At 38.3% G+C, this 21,473-nt stretch overlaps 2 protein-coding genes across 2 annotated transcripts; both read left to right on the forward strand.

Moving 5' to 3' along the window:
- Positions 1–4,306: 4,306 nt before the first annotated feature.
- On the forward strand, positions 4,307–5,245 carry LOC102951807 (olfactory receptor 5B3-like). The gene has a single exon (XM_007092672.2). It carries the CDS (start codon positions 4,307–4,309, stop codon positions 5,243–5,245), a length of 939 nt encoding a protein of 312 aa, XP_007092734.2.
- An 11,925-nt stretch (positions 5,246–17,170) lies between these two features.
- Positions 17,171–18,099, forward strand: LOC102952105 (olfactory receptor 5B3-like). Its single transcript, XM_015542258.2, is given in 2 exon segments — positions 17,171–17,237; positions 17,240–18,099. Coding segments are annotated over 2 exon segments (927 nt in total).
- The last annotated feature ends 3,374 nt before the right edge of the window (positions 18,100–21,473 follow it).

Raw genomic sequence — 21,473 nt, forward strand, 5'->3', positions numbered from 1 at the left:
CAGAGCGGCTGCGCCAGTTTGCCTCCCACCAACAGTGTAAGAGGGTTTCCCTTTCTCTGCATCCTCTCTAACACCTGTTGTTTTCTGTGTTGTCACTTTTAGCCATTCTGACAGGTGTGAGGTGGTAGCTCATTGTGGTTTTGACTTGCGTTTCCCAGATGAAAAGTGATGTTGAACATCTTTTCTTGTGTCTGTTGGCCATCTATGGGTCTTCTTTGGAAAAATGCCTACTCATAGATCGTCTTTATTCATAATCACCAAACACTAGAACCAACACAGATGTACCTCAGTTGAAGAGAGGGATAAACAATCGGTAATGACCATACAGTTAAATACTACTCTACAGTAAAAAATATTGCCCTTTGTCACAGGTAGCAACAGAGATGGGTCTCAAATGCTAAGTGAAAGATTATAGACTCAAAGAGTACATAGTTTAGAATTACAGTTAGGATACGCTTGCCAAGGCAAATTTATTTAGACAAAACAGTTTATAGGTTGCCTGGGACAGTGGGTAGGAGAATGGGTTTACCAAAAGCAGTTCCCATGAATTTCTTTAGGTGCTAGTGCTCACTTGTCGTAAATTTGACAGAATCTTACAACTACCCACTGGGATTATGGATATTATTGCATGAAAAATAATACATAATTATAAACCTACAAAAATAATAAGGACTAACAAGTAATACAAAAATATGTGTGTTCAGTGAAAATTACCAGCATGGCCCCCAAAGGCAGTTTAATTACTTCTGTCCTGGGAAAGTGGGATGAGGTGCCAGAAATGTTCTCCCAGGGGAAATTCCCAGAAGTCCCTGTGTCTCTATAATTCTTTCCATGTCCCCATGCATTAGCCAATGAAATCCCAAGATGACTCCATATGACATCATTGTAGAGGCACCAGTCTGCATGCTGAACCCATTTGGTGATCATTTATTCATGTGAATGTTAAACTTGCTAGTGCACAGAAGTCTTATCGTGGAATTCTCTGTCAGCCTGCAACCACATTCAGGGGAAACACCCCAAGAGAAAAATCACATCGATTGACTTTAAAAATGATAATTTCTTACTCAGATGCTTTACAGACCCTCCCTGCTTGTTATTTACAGACATAAGTCTGAATTATGTCAGAGGGAATCATATCATCTTTATTTTACAAATAAGGAGAAAGTCAGTGATTTTTCTAAGGACACAGAAGGAATGCATGGTAGGTTCAGAAATTAACCACGTTAATGTTCCTTCCTCCATTTTTCCCTGCCTCGGAGACCTTGGAGCCTTATGACCATGTCCTGAGAGAGCTCCTGTAGTAGGATTTATGCATTATTCTACGGCTGAGATTCTGATTCAGACCCACTACGCAACATTGGCTCTTCCTGCCCACGGTAAGTATCCATATTCCGTAAACATTTTTAATGAGAAGTGTAATCCATGCAAAGCAGTAGGGCAGCTCTGCTTATTTCGAGTTATTCGAGAACAGAAATCGATCTTTTCAATGTTTTTCCAAACTACAGAGGTGAGACTGGCATATACATGTCAAAATTTCCTTCAGAAGGGAGTTTATTGATACTTAAGGAACATCGTTCTGCTTTGCTAAAGATATGAACGAAAGAGCCACAGATGATTCTCTGATCGAGTGGTGATTTCATCCTGGTCACTCAATGCTGGCCTCTCATTGGACACAAACAAGCAAGAGCAAGAGTGAAATAACCTTTAAACTACAAAATCCCTCATATGAATTAACAAGATCCCCTATAATTTCCCTATAACTTTTCCCTATAATTTCAAGCTTATCGTCAGCAGTACAACCACAGATGTTGACAGCGAATGGCTAAAAGCAGAGCCTTTTGATTACACAGAAAGTGGATTTAACTCTTGAATCTTGACTCTTTCCCATGCTAGCTGTGTATTTTAGAGCATCGCGTAACTTCTCAAATCCTCACGCTCCACAATGGTGAAGGAGGCATAATAATACTAGCTCCTGTATGCACACACATTTGACATATAAAGCCTTTATTATTGCTTATAGAATGTAGTACAGGCTCCAAGTAGGTACGTGTGTTAAGGTTGGCAAACAATGTCCACATGACACAGGCTTGTACAGGGAAATTGCCAAAGTTTAGAAGGAAGATGTTAATAGCAGAGGAGAGACGCCCTTTCAAGGCTTCAAAGTCAAGTGAACAGATTTACAGTACTGTTCTTATGGAAGAAAAGATTCAAATGAAATATTTTACAACGTGGTACTTGCCACCAAAACAGAGCTGCAGGTTGAAGAGAGACCACAAACAAGGAACCACTAACCCTTGATCTCTGATTCTGCTATGAGATGGCAGGCATGAGAGACGGAGTGACAGCCACAGGGACTCTCATCCAAGGTACTGTATGGATCTCAAGGAAGAGATGAGGCACGAGAAGGTTCGCATGGAACTGTTGGGGCAGCCAATCACATGGATGAAGGAAAGACAGACAGAAACCCTGGAGATCGCAGAAAATCTTCGAGGCCCTCATGTGTGAGAAAAGGCAAATTGAAGAGACTTCTTACATCATGCACGCCTGATTTTACTGTATTTTTAGGCATTACCTCATTTAATTCTAAGGATTAATGCTCCTAATTCTTATAATGTGGTCTCATTATTGTCTTGTTTGTTTGCAGGTGGAAATAGGAGGCTCAGGTAAGTTGGGATTCGTGAGTCAGTAAGTGTTACAAGGGCTGATATGCACCTCATCCTAGAGCCCAAGGTCCATGCGATTCTGTGCCTTCCCCTCAGGTTGCCTCTGCTGGCTGTCCTGGCCCTTCGGGCTGCAGGTAGACCACCTCATGCACTATGCATGTGTCTCTTGATACTTCACTGGGGAACCTCAAACAATGCATTTGGACGAATGGAGACAATGAGCAATTGCACTGAGTTCAATTCAACTTGATTTAAACATGATTTAGACTATCACCTCAAGAATAGTGTGGGTTCAAAAGTTGGCTGGGGTCCAAAGCACGGCTTGTCAATTAATACTCATTTTAAATATAAAAAGTTACTCAACCTCTGTGCATCATAATTTACTTTCTTTCCACTTGTTTTAAGATTTTTTAAAAAATAGTCTCTACACCCAGGGGCTCAAACTTACTGCCCTGAGAGAAAGAGTCACAGGCTCTACTGACTGAGCCAGCCAGACACCCCTCTGTGTATCATAAGTCAAATGCAAGGAATAACAAATAAAACTCATAATGTTCTTGAGAAGATGTAACGAATACACAGAACTCTTGTACTTACAATGGCGTTATGTCCCAATTGCTGATATGCCAATAAACCCAGTGCACATTGAAAATATCATAAGATGAAAATTCACTGGGGCTCCTGGAAGGCTCGGTTGTAAGACCATGAGATTCCTGATCTCGGGATTGTGAGTTCCCATGTTGGGTGTGGAGATGACTTAAATAGATAAAACTAAAAAGATGGGATCACACAACACTTAGTCCTTTAAAAAAAAGAGAGAAAATTCATTTACTACATATGACCCACTGAGCATTATAGCTTAGCCTTTTCTACCTTAAACATGTTCCTGGCACTTACATTAGTGCACCAATGGGCAAAAATGATCTCACACAAAGCCTATTTAATAATGAAGCATTGAATATCTCTTGTAATTTATTGAATATGGTACTGAAAGTGAAACACGGAATGCCTGTGTCGGTACAGGATGGTTGGAAATGCATCAGTTGTTGACCCTCATGATTGCCTGGCCGACCTGGAGCTTGGCTCACTGCCCCTACTCTGCGCCAGGAGAGAAGATTGTACCAGGTATCGCTAACCTGGAAAAATAACCATCTGAAGTATGGTTTCTATCGCACGTGTGTCACTGTTGCACCATCGTAAAGTGGAAGAATCATTAAATCGAATCATCGTAGGTTGGGGACCGTCTGTACCTCTACAGGGTCTGCAGCAGTTCCTGGTGGGTGAGTCATGGGCAAGTACCTGCTTTCACTAGGCTTGGGGGAAGTGAACGGCCAGACATTCCTTCTGGATGAGCCATCTTGATCAAGTTATTTAATTCTCTACGTCTCAGTTTACAGATTTCTAAAACTTCAGAATTGAAGAGATGCTCCATACTTCAGATTCAACAGTTTGCAAATCTACACATCATTAATGCGCTGACTTTTGTTGTCAAGCTAATTTTTTTTTATCTGGAGAAACTTGATATACAAGCTACTGCTCTAATGAAATAACACATACTGTATGTATACACTTTTCAATATAAGTCTCTTGGTTTATCACCCATTTCTTCCTTCTCATTGCCATAGCGTTTGTGGTTCTCAACACTGATGGATAACAGGACAGAAGTGACTCAGTTCATCTTGCTGGGACTAACCAGTGATCCAGAACTGCAGGTTCCCCTCTTTATCGTGTTCACCCTCATCTACCTCATCACTCTGGTTGGAAACCTGGGGATAATAGCGTTGATTCTGTTGGACTCTCGTCTCCACACTCCCATGTACTTTTTCCTCAGTAACCTGTCTCTGGTGGACCTTTGTTACTCTACAGCTGTCACTCCCAAGGTCATGGCTGGATTACTTATAAGAGATAAGGTCATCTCCTACAATGCATGTGCTGCTCAGATGTTCTTTTTTGCAGCCTTTGCCACTGTGGAGAGTTACCTGTTGGCTTCAATGGCCTATGACCGCTATGCAGCAGTGTGCAGACCCCTCCATTACACCACCACCATGACGACAGGTGTGTGTGCATGTCTGGCCATAGGTTCCTACACCTGTGGTTTCCTGAATGCCTCTATCCACACTGGAGACACGTTCAGTCTCTCCTTTTGTATGTCCAATGTGATTCATCATTTTTTCTGTGATGTTCCTGCAGTCATGGTTCTTTCTTGCTCTGATAGACGTGTCAGTGAGCTGGTTCTTGTTTATGTAGTGAGCTTCAACAGCTTTTTTGCTCTCATGGTCATCTTGATTTCCTACATATTCATATTTATCACCATCCTAAAGATGCACTCATCTACAGGATATCAGAAGGCTTTATCTACCTGTGCTTCTCACCTCTCTGCAGTCTCCATCTTCTATGGGACACTCATTTTTATGTACTTACAGCCCAGTTCCAGCCATTCCATGGACACAGACAAAATGGCATCTGTGTTCTACACCATGGTCATCCCCATGCTGAACCCTGTGGTCTATAGCCTGAGGAACAAAGAGGTTAAGAGTGCACTCAGGAAGGTCATTTCAGAGGCAAAATTATCTTTAAGATTGTGATTTTTAACATTGTACAATGTAAATGAATCTAGTTTTGTTAAGACCACAGTGAAATTAAGAGTCTGAAATTGTATCCTTACTTATTCAATACCTCTTGTCCTGAAAAAAGAAAATATATATACGAAATACAATACTGAACAAGAATGGTTAAGATGACTTGGGGCCTCCTTGTCAAAAACTTAGTAAAGATATGGGTTTATTCACTTACTCTACATGCATTTTTTCCTTACCACATTAATGCAGAAACACATAAAATAGGGGCACAAATGAGACCGTGAACAGAAGTGCATGCATGTGCCCATGAGGATACACACACATTGGAGTAGGAAATTTCCCAGAATTAAATGGAATGTTGCTAGGTTTTAATAATAATGATTTAAAATTTTAATTTATGTATTAGAATAGAAATTTATGTCCAATATTTTTCACCTCTTTATTTGAATTATGCTCTAAGACTCCTAGGAAGCTTTATTATTTTGGTATTTGTAAGACTGTGCTTGAATATACTAATATTCTCATGCTACTATGTGAGGGCAGTGTAGTATAACACAAACATTCACTTCTATGTTTATGGTGAGGCTTCTCCTATTGAAAACATTTCTAATTATTATTTTGAATAATTATTTAATTTTAGAACTATTTCAGAGTTACAGAAAATTTTCAAAACAGTGTAGAATGTTCAGTATAACTCTGTGACAGTCCGGATAATGGCCTGCAAAGACATTCACAACCTAATTCCTAGAACCTTCCAAAAGTTACCTTATATGCTCTAAAAGGACTGTGCATATGTGGTTAACTGAAGGATTTTATCCCAGATTTTCTGTGTGGACCATAGAGGAAATGCCATGTATACATAGGGAGTCAGAGAGATGTGACCACAGGTAAAAGAGGAGTAGACAATGTGACCTTGAAAACAGATTGAAGTAATGTGACCACAAACCGTGGATGACAGTGGTCCCCAGAAAATGGGAGACGCAAGAAATAGATTTTGTCTTAGAGCCTATGGAGGGAGCATGGCTCTTCTAATACACTGACTTTTGTCCAGGAAAACTGGTTTTGGATTTCTGGATTCTAGACTGTGAAAGAATGAATACATATTACTTAAGCCTCCAAGTTTGCGGTCATTTGTTATAGCAACCATAGGCAACTAATACAGCTCTTGGCTGGTTTCCCCTACAATGTAATCTCATATTACCTGGCAAATTTGTAAAACTAGGAAACCAAGCGTGACACCATATTATTTTTGAAATTTCAGACTTTAATTCAGATTTCATTAGTAGCATCCTTTTCCTCTTATATTTAGCTGTCATACCTCGTTAGTCTCTTCTGGTCTATAACAAACTCTCTGTCCCTGTTTTCGATGGTCTTGACAGCTTTGAAGAGTACTCATCAGGTATATCATAAAATGTCCTTCAGTAGTGATTTTCTGATGTTTTCTCATGATGAGATTGGGATTATAGTTTTCATAGAGTACTACCACTAAGGTGAAATGTTCTTCTCATCACATCGTATCAAGGGTGCATGCTATCAAGATGATTTATCCCTGATAACATTAACCTTGATCATATGTCATCCATGAAGGTTGCAAGGTTTCTCCTTTGTGGAGTTACTTTTCCTCCCTTTTTCTAAGGTCTATTTTAAAGAAATAAGTCACAAAGTTCAGCTCACACTCCAGGTGTTGGAGCAGTAAGCTCCACATACTGGAGAGGGCAATATTTAAATAACTTATTTGAAGTTCTTCTGTTAACAATATTTGCGGGGTCCCTGGGTGGCTCAGTCGGTTGGGCGTCCGACTTCAGCTCAGGTCATGATCTCATGGTCTGTGAGTTTGAGCACCTCGTCAGGCTCTGTGCTGACAGCTCAGAGCCCGGAGCCTGTTTCGGATTCTGTGTTTCCCTCTCTCTCTGGCCCTCCCCCAATCATGCTCTGTCTCTCTCTGTCTCAAAACTAAATAAACATTTTTTAAAAATTAAAAAAAAACAATATTTGCTTCTTTTCCCTCAATTATTTACTTGCCCAATCATTTATTTATCTGAATGTGTTCTCATTTATTGGCTTTATATGTTACATAACAACCAATACAAGGTTACTTATTTTTGTTCAAATTGTTCCACTTTCACCATCCAAGACTCTTTCAGTTAACTCCTGTGTCCCTTTGACATCGGTTCATTCTTTTGTGTTTTTAGCACGTCCTAACTTTATGGTATTACATGATGCTCTGGGCTCATCTTGTATTTTCTCTGCCCCTAACACAGAATTGACGATTTCTATTAAGACTCCTTAATTATTTTACTAGAGAATGGTATTTAAAAGCCAAGACTTGGATGCTGAGTGTGCTTGCTGATACTGGAGTTCCACTTCTTCTAGGTCTTTTTGTTGACAGAAGTAGGCAGCATATTAGTCTGTATCCATTCATAATTATACTATTTCCCCTACCTATCATTCGTATCTATATTAAACTGAACATTAGTGCATACTGATGCCTCTGATTCTAATCTGTTTATCTAACATTTCCCCTGTATTATCTATAATTTCCATTTATAATAGTGAGAAACTTGGGTCTCAACAATCTCATTTATCCATTTATTTGTGTGACAAATTAACAAGTAGAGCAGTTCCATAATTGTTAGCCCATCCCCCCCATGAGAAACATATACTTTACTAAATGCACATATACAATAGTAAGTAAAGTACAACATTTTAAAATAGTTTCCTTTATTTTTAGCTTTGCAGTTTCTGATCAACACACTGATTTCCAGCATTACTTAAGTTAATGCATTTCTTTCCTTGTCTCCCTTCAGTGAGGTTAACTCATACATTTGTAGTACATTTAGATTTTTTTTTCACAGTCTATATTCACTTCTGGGATTCTCCTGTGCTCCTGGCTGATTCTCCTGATTTACATATATTAAATTTTACCTTTGCTATGTACAGTTCTATGGGTTTTAACAAGTACAGAGTCATGTGTTCATCAGCTCAGTACCCTAAAGAATATATTATCATCCTAAAATTTCCATTTCCATTCCTTTTATAGACAGCCACTCTTACTCCTCCAACCCTTGGAAATCACTGAGCTTTTTTGTTTTCCAACCCTATGTTATATGGATGGAATCACACAATATGGAGGCTTTGGGAAGGAAGAAATAAATATTGTCTTTGTTCACAGGTGATATGATTGTCTATGCAGAAAAATCTGAAATAATAGACAAATAAAAAACCCTCTTGGTACTAATTGATTATAGCAGGGTTGTATGCTGCCAGGTTAATACCCAAAATTCTATCACTTTCCTATATACTGACAAGGAACAAGTGGAAGTTGAAATAAAAAATACAAAACCTTTTCTATTAGCACCCCAAAAAGGATATACTTAGTTATAAATCTCAGAAAATATATGCATAATCTAATGAAGAAAACTACAAAACTCTGATGTTGTTGAGTAAATCCAAAGAATAACTAAGTAAATGGAGAGATATTCCATTTTCATGGATAAGAAGACGCAACGTTGTCAAGATGTCATTTCTCCCAATATTATCTATAGATTCATTGCAGTCTCAAACAAAATCCCAGTAAGTTATTTTGTGAATATCAACAAGTTGATTCTGATGTTTATAGAGAAAGGTAAGAGACCCAGAAGAGCTAACACAATATTAAAGGGAAAGAACAAAATTAGAAATTGACACTACTGAACCTCAAGACTTACTATAAAATTTTAATAATCAAGATGATGAGGTATTACAGCTTTATTTACAATAGCCAAATTATGGAAACAACCCAAATGTTCATTGACTGATGAGTGGTTAACAACAAACTGGTATATGTATATATATTTTTTCAGCCATAGAAAAGAATGAAAACTTCCCACTTGCAACAACATGTATGGAGTTAAAAAGTATTATGCTAAGTGAAATAAGTCAGTCAGAGAAAAACAAATATATGCTTTTACTCTTATGTGCAATTTAAGAAACAAAACAAATGAGCAAAGGGAAAAAAGATAGAGAAACAAACCAAGAAACAGACACTTAAGTACAGAGAACAAACTGATGGTTACCAGAGATGAGGTTGGGGGGAGAGTGGGTGAAACAGGTGATGGGGATTAAGAGTACACTTATCATGATAAATAAAAAAAAAAAAAAAAAGACAGTGAGGTATAGGCAAAAGAATAGACCAATAGATCAGTGGAACAAAATAGAGAGCCCAGAAATAGACTTACATAAATATATTCAACTAATTTGTAATAAAGGAGCAAAGGCAATCCAATGAAGAGCAAAGATAACGTTTTCAACAAATGATGCTACAATAACTGGACATCCTCATGGAAAAACGTGAATCTACACACAAATCTTACCTCCTACACAAAAATTAACTCAAAATGGATCATAGACCTGAATATAAAATACAAAATTATAAAACTCCTGAAAGGCAACAGAAGAAAGCCTAGATGACCTTGGGTTTGGCAATGACTTTTTAGAGATGACACCAAAGGCACGATCCATGAACGAAAACAATTGAGTACCTGGACTTCATAAAAATTAAAAACTTCTGCTTATGAAAGATATCTTCAAGAGAATGACAAGGCAAACCACAGACTGGCGGAAATATTGGCAAAAACCACATCTGATAAAAGATTGTTACCCACACAAAGAACTTTTAAAACTTAACAATAAGTAAAAAAAAAACAAAAAAACAAAAAAAACACAAGCTGATTAAAAGACAAAGACCGTAACAAACACCTTACCAAACAAGACATACAGAAGACAAATAAGCATATGGAAAGATAATCCACAGCATATGTCATGAGGGAATATAACTTAAAACAAGAAAAAAATCTGTAACTATGTTTAATGATGGAGGTTCACTAGGTTTTTAGTGATGCTCATTTTACAATGTATGCAGATATCGAATCATTAGGTTCTATGCCTAAAGCTAAAGTTGTATGTGAATTATACCTCATTAAAAAAAAATCAGTGAAATACCACCGCACACCTATCAGAATGGCCCGAATCTGGAACCTTGACAATACCAAATGCTGGAGAGGATATAGAGCAACAGGAACTCTTATTCACTGCTGGTGGGAAAGCAAAATGGTACAGCTACTTTGGAAGACTGTTTGTCAGTTTCTTACAAAACTAAACATATGAGGCACCTGGGTAGCTCAGTCGGTTAAGTGTCCGACTTCGGCTCAGGTCATTATATCACAATTTGTGAATTCGAGCCCTGCATCGGGCTCTCTGTTGTCAGCACAGAGTCCGCTTTGGATCCTCTGTCCCCTCCCTCCCCCCCCCCCCCCCCCCCCCCCGCCCCCGCACCTCCCACACTCTCTCTTGCTCTCTGTCTCTCAAAAATAAAAAATAAATATTTTAAAAAACAGTAAACATACTTTTACCATATTATCTTGCAATTTCTCTTTGTTCTTTAGTCAAGAGAGCTGAAAACTTCCATCTACTCAAAATCTGCACATAGATATTTATAGCTGCTTTATTCATAATGGGTAAGTCTTGAAGTGATGAAGATGTCCTTCATTGGATGAATGGTTATTAAACTGGTACACCCAGACAAAGAAATACTAGTCAGGGTGCCTGGGTGGCTCAGTCAGTTAAGTGTCCAGCTTTTGATTTCAGCTCATGTCGTGATCTCACAGTTTGGGAGTTCTACCCTACATCAGTCTCCTCTCTCTCTCTCTCTCTCTCTCTCTCTCTCTCTCTGTGCCATTCCTGTAAGGTGTCTATCTTTCTCTCCAAAATAAATAAATAAACTTAAAAATATATATATGGAAGCAAAGAAAAATGAAAGAAAAAAAGGCAGTCCAAACCCTTTGGGATGCGGCAAAGGCAATCCTAAGAGGAAAGTGTATTGCAATTCAGTCCTATCTCCAGAAGTAAGAAAGGTCTCAAATGTACAACCTAACCTAAAGGAGCTAGAAAAGGAACAGCAAATAATAATAAGGGAAGGGAAATAATAAAGATTAGATCAGAATTAGAGCAGAAATAAATGATATAGAAACAAACAAACAAAAAACCCAGTAGAACAGATCGATGAAACTAAGTGCTGCTTCTCTGAAAGAATAAACAAAACCGATAAACCCTTTTGTCAGACTTATCAAAAAGACAAGGGAGAGGACCCAAATAGATAAAATTATGAATGAAAGAGAACATATCACAACCAACACCACAGAAATATAAACAATTATAAGAGAGTACTATGAAAAATTATATGCTGACAAACTGGGAAATCTGAAAGAAATGGACAAATTCCTAGAAATTCATGCACTACCAAAACTGAAACAGTAAGAAATAGAAGTTTTGAATAGGCCCATAACCAGCAAAGAAATTGAATCAGTAATCTAAAATCTCCCAACAAACTAGAGACCTGGGTTAGATGGCTTCCCAGGGGAATTCAACTAGACATTTAAAGAAGTGCTAATACCTATTCTCCTCAAATTGTTCCAAAAAATAGAAATGAGAGGAAAGCTTCCAAACTCATTCTACAAAGCCAACATTACCTTGATTCCAAGACCAAAGGAGAATTACAGGCCAATATCTCTGATGAACACGGATGCAAAAATTCTCAACCAGATACTAGCAAATCAATTTCAACAGTATATTAAAAGAATTATTCTCCACAATCAAGTGGGATTTATGCCTGGGATGCAGGTCTGGTTCAATATTTGCAAATCAATCAATGTGATACGCCATATTAATAAAAGAAAGGATAAGAACCACATGATCCTCTCAATAGATGCAGAAAAAGCATTTGACAAAATACAGCATCCATTCTTGATAAAAACTCTCAACAAAGTAGGGACAAAGGTACATACCTCAACATCATAAAGGCCGTATATGAAAGGTCCACAGCTAATATCATCCTGTTGGGGAAAAACTGAAAGCTTTCCCCCTAAGGTCAGGAGAATGACAAGGATGTCCACTCTCACCCCTGTTGTTCAACATAGTACTGGAAGTCCTAGCCTCAGCAATCAGACAACAAAAAGAGATAAAAGGCATATAAATTGGCAAAGAAGTCAAACTTTCACTCTTCACGGATGATATGATACTCTACATGGAAAACTGGAAAGACTCGACCAGAAAACTGCTAGAACTGATATGGGAATTCAGCAAAGTCGCAGGATGACTGACAGAATGGGAGAAGATATTTGCAAGTGACATTTCAGATAAAGGGTTAGTATCCAAAATCTATAAAGACCTTATCAAACTCAACACCCAAAAAACAAATAATCCAGTGAAGAAATGGGCAAAAGACATGAATAGACACTTCTCCAAAGAAGACATCCAGATGGCTAACTGACACATGCAAAAATGCCCAACTTCACTCCTTATCAGGGAAATACAAATCAAAACCAAAATGAGATATCACCTCACACCTGTCAGAATGGCTAAAATTAACAACTCAGGCAACAATAGATGTTGGTGAGGATGCAGAAAAAGACCCTTCTGCATTGCTGGTGGGAATACAAACTGGTGCAACTACTCTGGAAAACAGTTATGGATGATCCTCAAGAAATTAAAAATAGAACTACCCTATGACCCGGCAATTGCACTAGTAGGTTTTTATCCAAAGAATACAAAACCGCTGATTTGAAGGGGCACATGCACCCCAATGTTTTTCTTAAATTTGTATTTATTTACTTATTTTGGGGCAAGTGCAAGTGGGGGGGGGGCAGAGAGAGGAAGACAGAGGATCTGAAGTGGGCTCTGCACTGACAGGCTGACAGCAGTGAGCCAGATGTGGGGCTCGAACTCGTGAACCACGAGATCATGACCTGAACCAAAGCAGGGTGCTCAACCAACTGAGCCACCCAGGTGCCCCCTGCACCCCAATGTTTATAGCAGAGCTATGATGATAGCTAAATTATGGAAAAAGCCCAAATGTCCATTGACTGACAAGTGAACAAAGAAGATGTGGTGTATATATACTGTGGAATGCTACTTAGCAATCTAAAGGAATGAAATCTTACAATTGACAACAATGTGGATGGAACTAGAGTGTATTATACTAAGCAAAATAAGTCAGTCAGGGAAACACAAATATCAAATGAATTTACTCATATGTGGAATTTAAGAAATAAAACAGATGAACATGGGGGAAGGGAATGAAAAATAAGATAAAAACAGAGAGGGAGGCAAACCATAAGAGACTCTTAAATACAGAGAACAAACTGAGGGTTTCTGGAGGGCAGATGAGTAGGGTTACGGGCTAACTGGGTGATGGGCATTAAGGAGGGCACTTGTTGGGATGAGCACTCGGTGTTATATGTAAGTATGAATCATTGGGTTCTACTCCTCAAACCAATACTACATTGTATGTTAACTAACTTGAATTTAAATAAATAAATCTTTAAAAAGATACAAGTGTCAGATTCATTTTTTTCCCACAGTAAGTGTTGGCCTGTACAGCGGTGAGGAGCACCAAGGGTATGTGGGCAGAGCACCATCAGCACTGACTACAGAAGGGTAAATTGGAGAAGAGCAACCCATCTTCCTACAGGTTTGAACCAAACTTTCAAATTGACCACCCAGAATTAAGGCAGAATTTAATCTCCATCTCTTTGACCCATGTGCCATATTGGTTCCTTGTAAACTCAAGAAGGAAAAAACCTGGATGCTATTTATCAATATTTACAATTTCTAAGACTTAGTGGTCACATCTCCAAAACAGAAAGGCGAAAAACATAATACAAAATGTGGCAGATAAAAAACAAAAGTAATTTTCAGAAATGGGGATAAAAGGTACATCAGAGGGAATGTAGTTGATGGTATCGTAATAGTTGTATGGTGACACATTGTAGCTACACTTGTGGTGAGCATAGTATAATGTGTAGGGTTGTTAATCATTATGTTGTATACCTGAAACTAATTAACATTGTCTATCAATTATACTTCAATAAAAAAATACATGTCAAACATCAAAAATCAAAATAATTATAAATGGATTAGACAAAGCTACTCTTGACGTGTGTAAAAGGCACTTGAATTGTTTAAATGGGGTAGAGGAAGAAAAGGCAGCAAGACTGCCAATAAACGTATATGCTACTCAACATATCAAATTATGTCCCTACACACACTTCAGTTGTTTCCTCCTTAGTAAGTACAATGAAAAGAAGTGATTGCCCTCATGGGGATTCGGTTCGCCCAAGAGTTCCATCCCTGTATAATTTTCTACTTGTTCTTGTTCATTAGATGCTGGAATCCCATCATGATTCTGCCAGCCCTTATTCAAAAGGACCAGATTCTGAGCACAGCCTACTTGGTCATAATTTATTGAACTGAAAGCTACAACTGTTGGTGATACCAGCTTCTGCCCCAACTGGGTAGTTTCAGTGAGTCTGCAATGACAGACAGGGAGAACACCCTGAAATAAAAACAAAATTGATACATGTTGAAAAGTTAAGCCTTTACTAAGGTCTTTCATGCACCCACCCTCACTTGCTGGTCACAGATACAATTCTGTAAAGTATGTGGGAGAGATCACTTTATTATCTCTTTATCACAAAGAAGGAAACTGAGATGAGCAGAAGGTAAATAATTTCCACGTACCCAGAGAAATCCATGGTAGATGCAATTGTTAAATGCAGGCTTCCTAGGAGACTCATGTTAATGCTCCTTTCTGCATGTCTTCATGCTTCAGGAAACTTGGAATGTCTTCACCAGAACATGAGACAGAATTTCTCCTACATTATTTATAACATTCTTCTAGGGCTGAATTCCTGATTGCAGACTCACAATTCAGAACTGTCTTTCCCTTCTTTTCAAGAGCAAGGTAAGCTTCTAGATTCAATATACATTTGCAGTGAAATATGTGATTGATGCAGAAACAGCAGGGTGGCTACACCTTCTGTGAGTTATTGATCTCTTATCTGGTTGCTTGGATACTATTTCTGAACATTGGCATAAGTGTAGGAGTCAAAGGCAAAACATTGTCATCAGCATTGTAATTTCTTAAGAGGATAGCAAAAAACTGTGATAGATGGTATTCTGATTGAGTAGGTGGTAATGTGTTGACTTGTCACTGAAGGGATAACTAACCAGACAAGGTGAAATGATACTTCTTTAGACTCCAGAAAGATCATCAGGAAGCTACCAAAACCCTTACACACTCTTCACTATTATTTCCCTACAACTTACTCTGTTACTATTTGTTCATCTAGAAAATCTGACAAGGCAGTGATGAAAGCTACAGGCATTAAGATCAGTTAGACATGGGTCTGTATCTTAAATATCTCATACTAGCTGTAGAATTTTAAGAAGACACATAACTTCTCGAATCTTCCATTTTCTTAAATGTAAAGTTATAGGTATATGGTGTATGAGTATGCCTACACAATTATATCCCTTCCTCTTATTCTATTTCTATTTTCCTATCATCATCATCATCATCATCATCATCAGTATAATCTATTATCCATATATTTGTCTCTTGATCTATGAGATACACTACATGTAAGCAGGAAATTTAAGCTGTTACTAACCTCAGGAGAACTATTAGTCATCATAGACCACAGATATAGGTGTGATATCATGACAATCTATTATATTACTATGTGGATGAGGTATTGACAAACACAAATACTTTAAGGTGAAGATCTGTAAAAGAATATGTTTAGGAGCCACGAGGAAGATGGTAGAGAATAGTGGTTACCAAAGAATGAATGTCTTTCACAAAGCTTCAACTAAAAATACAAAGATTTGTGCTTCCTCATGAATAGATCTACAGATTAGTATTAACCCCCGTGCCACGAAATTTCACCCTTCAGTGTCTGTGATCCAGCTAAGTGTTGATAGGAATGATGGTAAGAATGAGTCTAAGTTAAAGGGGAGTACTCCACCACAAGGTAAAACGTGGATCTCAAGAAAGACATTAAGAAAAAGAAAACTTGAAGATCCCCAGGTTCTCACACAAAATGATTGACCCAGCCATGAGCACGGAGTGAGAAATGTGGGGGAAACAAAATATTTTCATAGACAGAATGTGCAAAAATGGCAAATCAAAGGTTAAGGCCACCAGATTTTAAAACCCAGCCCCGACATCTGCCACTTGACTTTCCTAAATCAACATGGAGATGATTGTTCTATGCTAATATTATAGCTAGTACTCATCAGGCTTGAGCACCCACATTGTGCTAACTCTGTCTATACATCATTTCTTTTAACTCTTACGATAATCCCTTGAGGCAGTTACCAATGCCATTTTGCTGGTGGACAGAGATTTAGAGAAGTTAAGTTAGGATAAATGTCTCCCAGTAAATGGTAGGGGTGATATGTGATTGCACACACATGCTTCTCAGAGTCAAATACTTTACATCCAATGCTATACCTTCTGTTCAGAATTGGCTTTGTTGACTGTACATGCTTCTAATGCTGTATTTAGTCCACTGTGTCTACTATGTATTTATTTGTGAATTATGCAACTTCAGCTCAGGTCATGATCTCGTGGTTTGTGAGTTCGAGCCCCAGGTCAGGTTTGCTGCTGTCAGCACAGAGCCCACTTTGGATCCTCTGTCCCCCTCTCTCTGTCCCTCCCCCACTTGCTCTCTCTCATTCTCTCTCAAAATTGAATAAACATTAGACATTTTTTTAAAAGATATGAAATAGGAGATTCCAGGCATATGAACTTTGACAACTCGTTAGCCTTTCCTGTAACTTAGTTTACTCATCTATAAAATCTAGAAGTTGGAGATGATCTGTAAGGACCCATCCTATCCAAAAGTGTATTAGTCTAGAGATAAGTTATCACTAAATTGTGTTGCCATGCCCATGCTTTAGAAATGAAGAATATTGAAGAACAAAAATATTGCTCTAATAAAAAAAATGCTTGTACATTTCGATTATTGTGCAACTGGTTTTTGTTCATCACTGTGTTCCTTTTCTTTGCCACAGAGCCACAGAGCATCTTGTGATATGCAAATCACATCCATGAAGAATAATACAGAGGTGAAAGGATTTGTCCTGCTGGGACTAACCAATAACACGGAACTGCAAGTTCTCTCTTTCTAATGTTCATCCTCATCTACCTTGTCACTCTGATTGGGAAGCTGGGGGTGATCGTGCTGATCCTGTTTGACTCTCGTCTCCACATTCCCATGTACTTCTTTCTCAGTAACCTGTCCCTGGTAGACTTTTGTTACTCCTCAACAATCACTCCTAAGGTCATGGCTGGATTACTTATAGGAGACAAGGTCATCTCCTACAATGCGTGTGCCGCCCAGATGTTCTTTTTTGTTCTCTTTGCGACTGTGGAAAGTTACCTCTTAGCTTCAATGGCCTATGACCACTATGCAGCAGTGTGCAAACCCCTGCATTACACCACCACCATGACAACGAGTGTGTGTGCTCGTCTGGCCATAGGCTCCTATGTCTTTGCTTTTCTGACTGCTGCTATTGACATTGGAGACACATTCTATCTCTCTTTCTGTATGTCCAATGTAGTCCATCACTTTTTCTGTGATATTCCAGCAGTCATGACCCTGACTTGCTCAGATAAAGACACTAATGAGCTGATTCTTGTTCTTATTTCAAGCTTTAATATCTTTTTTGCAGTTCTAGTTATCTTGATTTCCTACATGTTCATATTTATTACCGTTTTGAAGATACAGTCAGGTGAGGGATACCAAAAGGCTTTATCTACCTGTGCCTCTCATCTTGTTGCAGTTTCCATATTTTATGGGACAGTCATCATCATGTATGTACAGCCAAGTTCAAGTCATTCCATGGATACAGACAAAATCGCATCTGTGTTCTATACTATGGTCATCCCCATGCTGAACCCTGTGGTCAACAGCTTGAGGAACAAAGCGGTCAAGATGCTATCAAGAAGGTTGTTGAGAGGGCAAAATATTCTCTAGGTTTAGTCTTGTAGTGATGTAGAATCCACAAAAGTTACTTTATCCCATTTAGATCTACTCTATGCCATAACTCAATGTTCATGGCCATATAGGGTATTAAAACATAAAATTTACTCTAATATTATTTATTTCTTTAATTTTGTAACAGATCCAGGTATCCAAAATACAGAAAAAATATGATAATTCTTTTTAACCAAAGCAGTTTATGAAGAAAACTTCTTTGTTAGTATTGCATTGGACATAGTTTTTTTTTTTTTTCCTTGATGTACTTCAGAAATGGTAAGAAAAAATAATGGAAAAGAAAAAAAAAACATTTAAGATATTGGACCGGGTATTGAGGAAAACAGTGGATAATGGAGTTTCCTCCAGGAAAAAAAAATCAGGGTCTCATGGAGAAATAAATCCCATCACCAGGATCAGGGGCCTTGGTAATGTCAATTCCATAAGGTTTCTAAACTGAAATCCTATTTGTCTTCCATTACTGTATGTTCTGAATGGAGGCTTCTTTTCCCCCGGTTATCTTTACTCAGACCCAACATTATTTATTGGGTATGAATGTGGAACAAGCTAAGTTTTCTTTTTAGTGCATAAGTTGCTAGGCAACAAGGAGCCACACATGGACTGGATGGAGAAAATGAATGAACTTCTTGGACATTGTGTTTCTATATTGGTTGGTTGGGATTAGGTTATCTCCCTAGTGGAGGTGAATAATAAATTTCCTGTGTGGAAGGAAGTATAAGATGGATATTTGATGATCATAAGCATTACAGTGGAAAAGACTGGTTAGTTATTTTTCCAAACTATTTCCTTTTTACTCCTGGAAAAATGCATAGGCTTTATTCCTCTGCCTTCATACAATTAGTAGTGACCATGTGCTTGTGTTCTTAACTACAGAATGTGAGTACAGGTCATATATGCTAATTCCAAGTTTGGACTATGAAACTTCCCAGGTTGTGTCCTGTTCATTCTTTTTCTTTGTTACCAGTTGGATGGAGAGGATTCAGACCACAAGAATGACAAAACCACTAATGGAAAGAATCTAGGTCAATTGAATCTCTGTTCCCCCAGAACAACTAATGGAACAATATGCAAGCACGAAAGACGTCTATGGTCATGTCACTGCTGTTTGCAGTTTGCTTGCTAGGCAGCTAGTATTATTGACCCTAACAGATTCAGAGAGCTTCCCAGAAGATCATCTGGACGATGTTGTGGGGGTGGGGAGGATTTATGCTGAGAAAACTATCAAATTTCTCCAACATAACTTGATTCTACAATGATTTCTTTTGAAAACTCACCAGCCTCCAAATCGTAACCAAAATGGCTAGCGCCAACTTAGCATACGTTTCGGAGAGAGAACAAATCCAATGTGAATTCTGTTCCAAACCAAACTTTGTGATGTAGGGCAAGTTATGTAAGTGTTCTGAGTTTCTAATGGGGAAACTACTGCCTCTCCCACAGACTTCTATTAAACGGGCACTGAATGAGCCAGACTGTAGCACAGCGCCTGGAACAGAGTAGCTGCTCAAAACATGTGAGCATCCTTTCCCTTCTGCTCCTTTTCTTATCTCTCTTTCAATCATCTATAATGCCAACCTTCTCCATAGAACTACTAAAACAGTTACGAATTATATTGCTTTGTTTTTATAGGTTTAGTTGTAGCACTGAATTGCAAGACTTTTGAGCCCACAGATGTTATCTCACCTAGATATGTATTCTCAGAGTCTAGACTAATGTTTATTCCACAGAGCTCAAGAGTAGCTAATGAAATGTGATTCTGTATAGGAACAAATTTACATGGGAAAAAAAGGGCACAAATATTTATCTCTATCATCTTCTTCATAACAGTGGTCAAAATATTGTTTATTCATTTTTATGTGTTTACTCATTTTATTTGTTTTCTCTATTAGAATAAAAGTTCTATGCAGCCGGGAACAATTTCTGATTTGTTCACTAACAAAGACTCTTGAGAGTTCAGAGCTGAGGCTCAGTAAAAGATTTTAAGGAATGAACAACTGCATGAGAAGAGGAACTGACACCGAACAGAAAAACTCATCATCTGTTTGTAAAAACAGAACACAGAGAACAAAGTAAGCTAGCTCATGCTGCAGGAACACGTTAAATTGAAAACCCAGTGGTTGAACACAGCAAAGACAATAAAGATTTTATATTAGTTTCCTATGGTTGCTGTAACAAATGACCACACTCTGGGGCCTTAAAACCACACACATTTGTTTTCTCTCAGTTCTGGAGGCCAGTTGTTGGAAATCAGTTTCACTGGGATGAAACAAAGATCTCAGTCTTGGGAGTCTCTAGGGGAGACTCCGTCCCTGGTGTATTTCATCTGCAGGTGACCGCCAGCATTCCTCAGTGGTATTTCCATCAGTTTCTGCCTTTGTGATCACATTATTTTCTCCTCCTATTGTCTGTTTAATTTCCCTCTGCCTGGCCTTTTTTAACGTGTGTGAGATTAGCATAACAAAATCTAGTGTTTTAAGTTGTGCAACTCAGTAGTATTTAGCACATTAACAATATTCTGCAACCATCACCTCGATTTAATTCCAAAAGAATTTTTTTTTTTATTTGCAAAGAAGATCCTGTACCCATGAAGGATCCCTGTCCCCAGGAACCAATAACCTATGAATTTACCTATTATGGATATCTCATGTAAATAGAATCATATGGTAAGTGATCTTTTATGTCTGACTTCTTTTTTAAATTTTTCTTATGTTTTTACTTATTTTTGAGAGAGAGAGAGAGAGAAAGAGAGAGATCATGAGTGGGAGAGGGGCAGAGAGAGAGGGAAACACAGAATCTGAAGCAGGCTCCAGGCTCTGAGCTGTCAGGACAAAGGCCGTCACTACAGAGCCCGACGTGGGGCTTGAAACCAGGAACTGTGAGTTCATGACCTGAGCCAAAGTAGGCCGCTTAACCGACTGAGCCACCCAGGCACCCCAAAGAACATCAAACTGTTTTTCATAAATGTTCCATTTTTCATTCCCACCAGTAATGTACAAGGGTTCCCATTTATCCACATTCTAGCCACAATTTGTTAGTTTTCACCATCCTAATGGGTGTGAAATGGTATCTCATGGTTTTGATTTATTTTTCCCTAATGTCTAATGATTTTGAGCATACTTCCATGTGCTTATTGATTTTGAGTAAATCGTCTTTGGAGAAATGTCTGTTCAAGTACTTTACCCATTTTTCAACGAGTCTATGGGTTTCTCTGTTGTTGAGTTGTAAGAGTCCTTTATATAGCCTGCATATTACGCCTTTATCAGAAATGTGATTTGCAAATATTTTTCTCCCATTCTTAAGCTTTTCTTTTCATTTTCTTGAAAGTGTACTTTGATATACAAAAATTTGTAATTTGG

This window comes from Panthera tigris, chromosome D1, assembly GCF_018350195.1.
Source record: "Panthera tigris isolate Pti1 chromosome D1, P.tigris_Pti1_mat1.1, whole genome shotgun sequence".
In the NCBI taxonomy this organism is placed as follows: domain Eukaryota; kingdom Metazoa; phylum Chordata; class Mammalia; order Carnivora; family Felidae; genus Panthera; species Panthera tigris.

What these genes read in the sequence shown, in the direction of transcription:
- LOC102951807 (XM_007092672.2), top strand. Translation starts at nt 4,307, where the DNA reads ATGGATAACAGGACAGAAGTGACTCAGTTCATCTTGCTGGGACTAACC.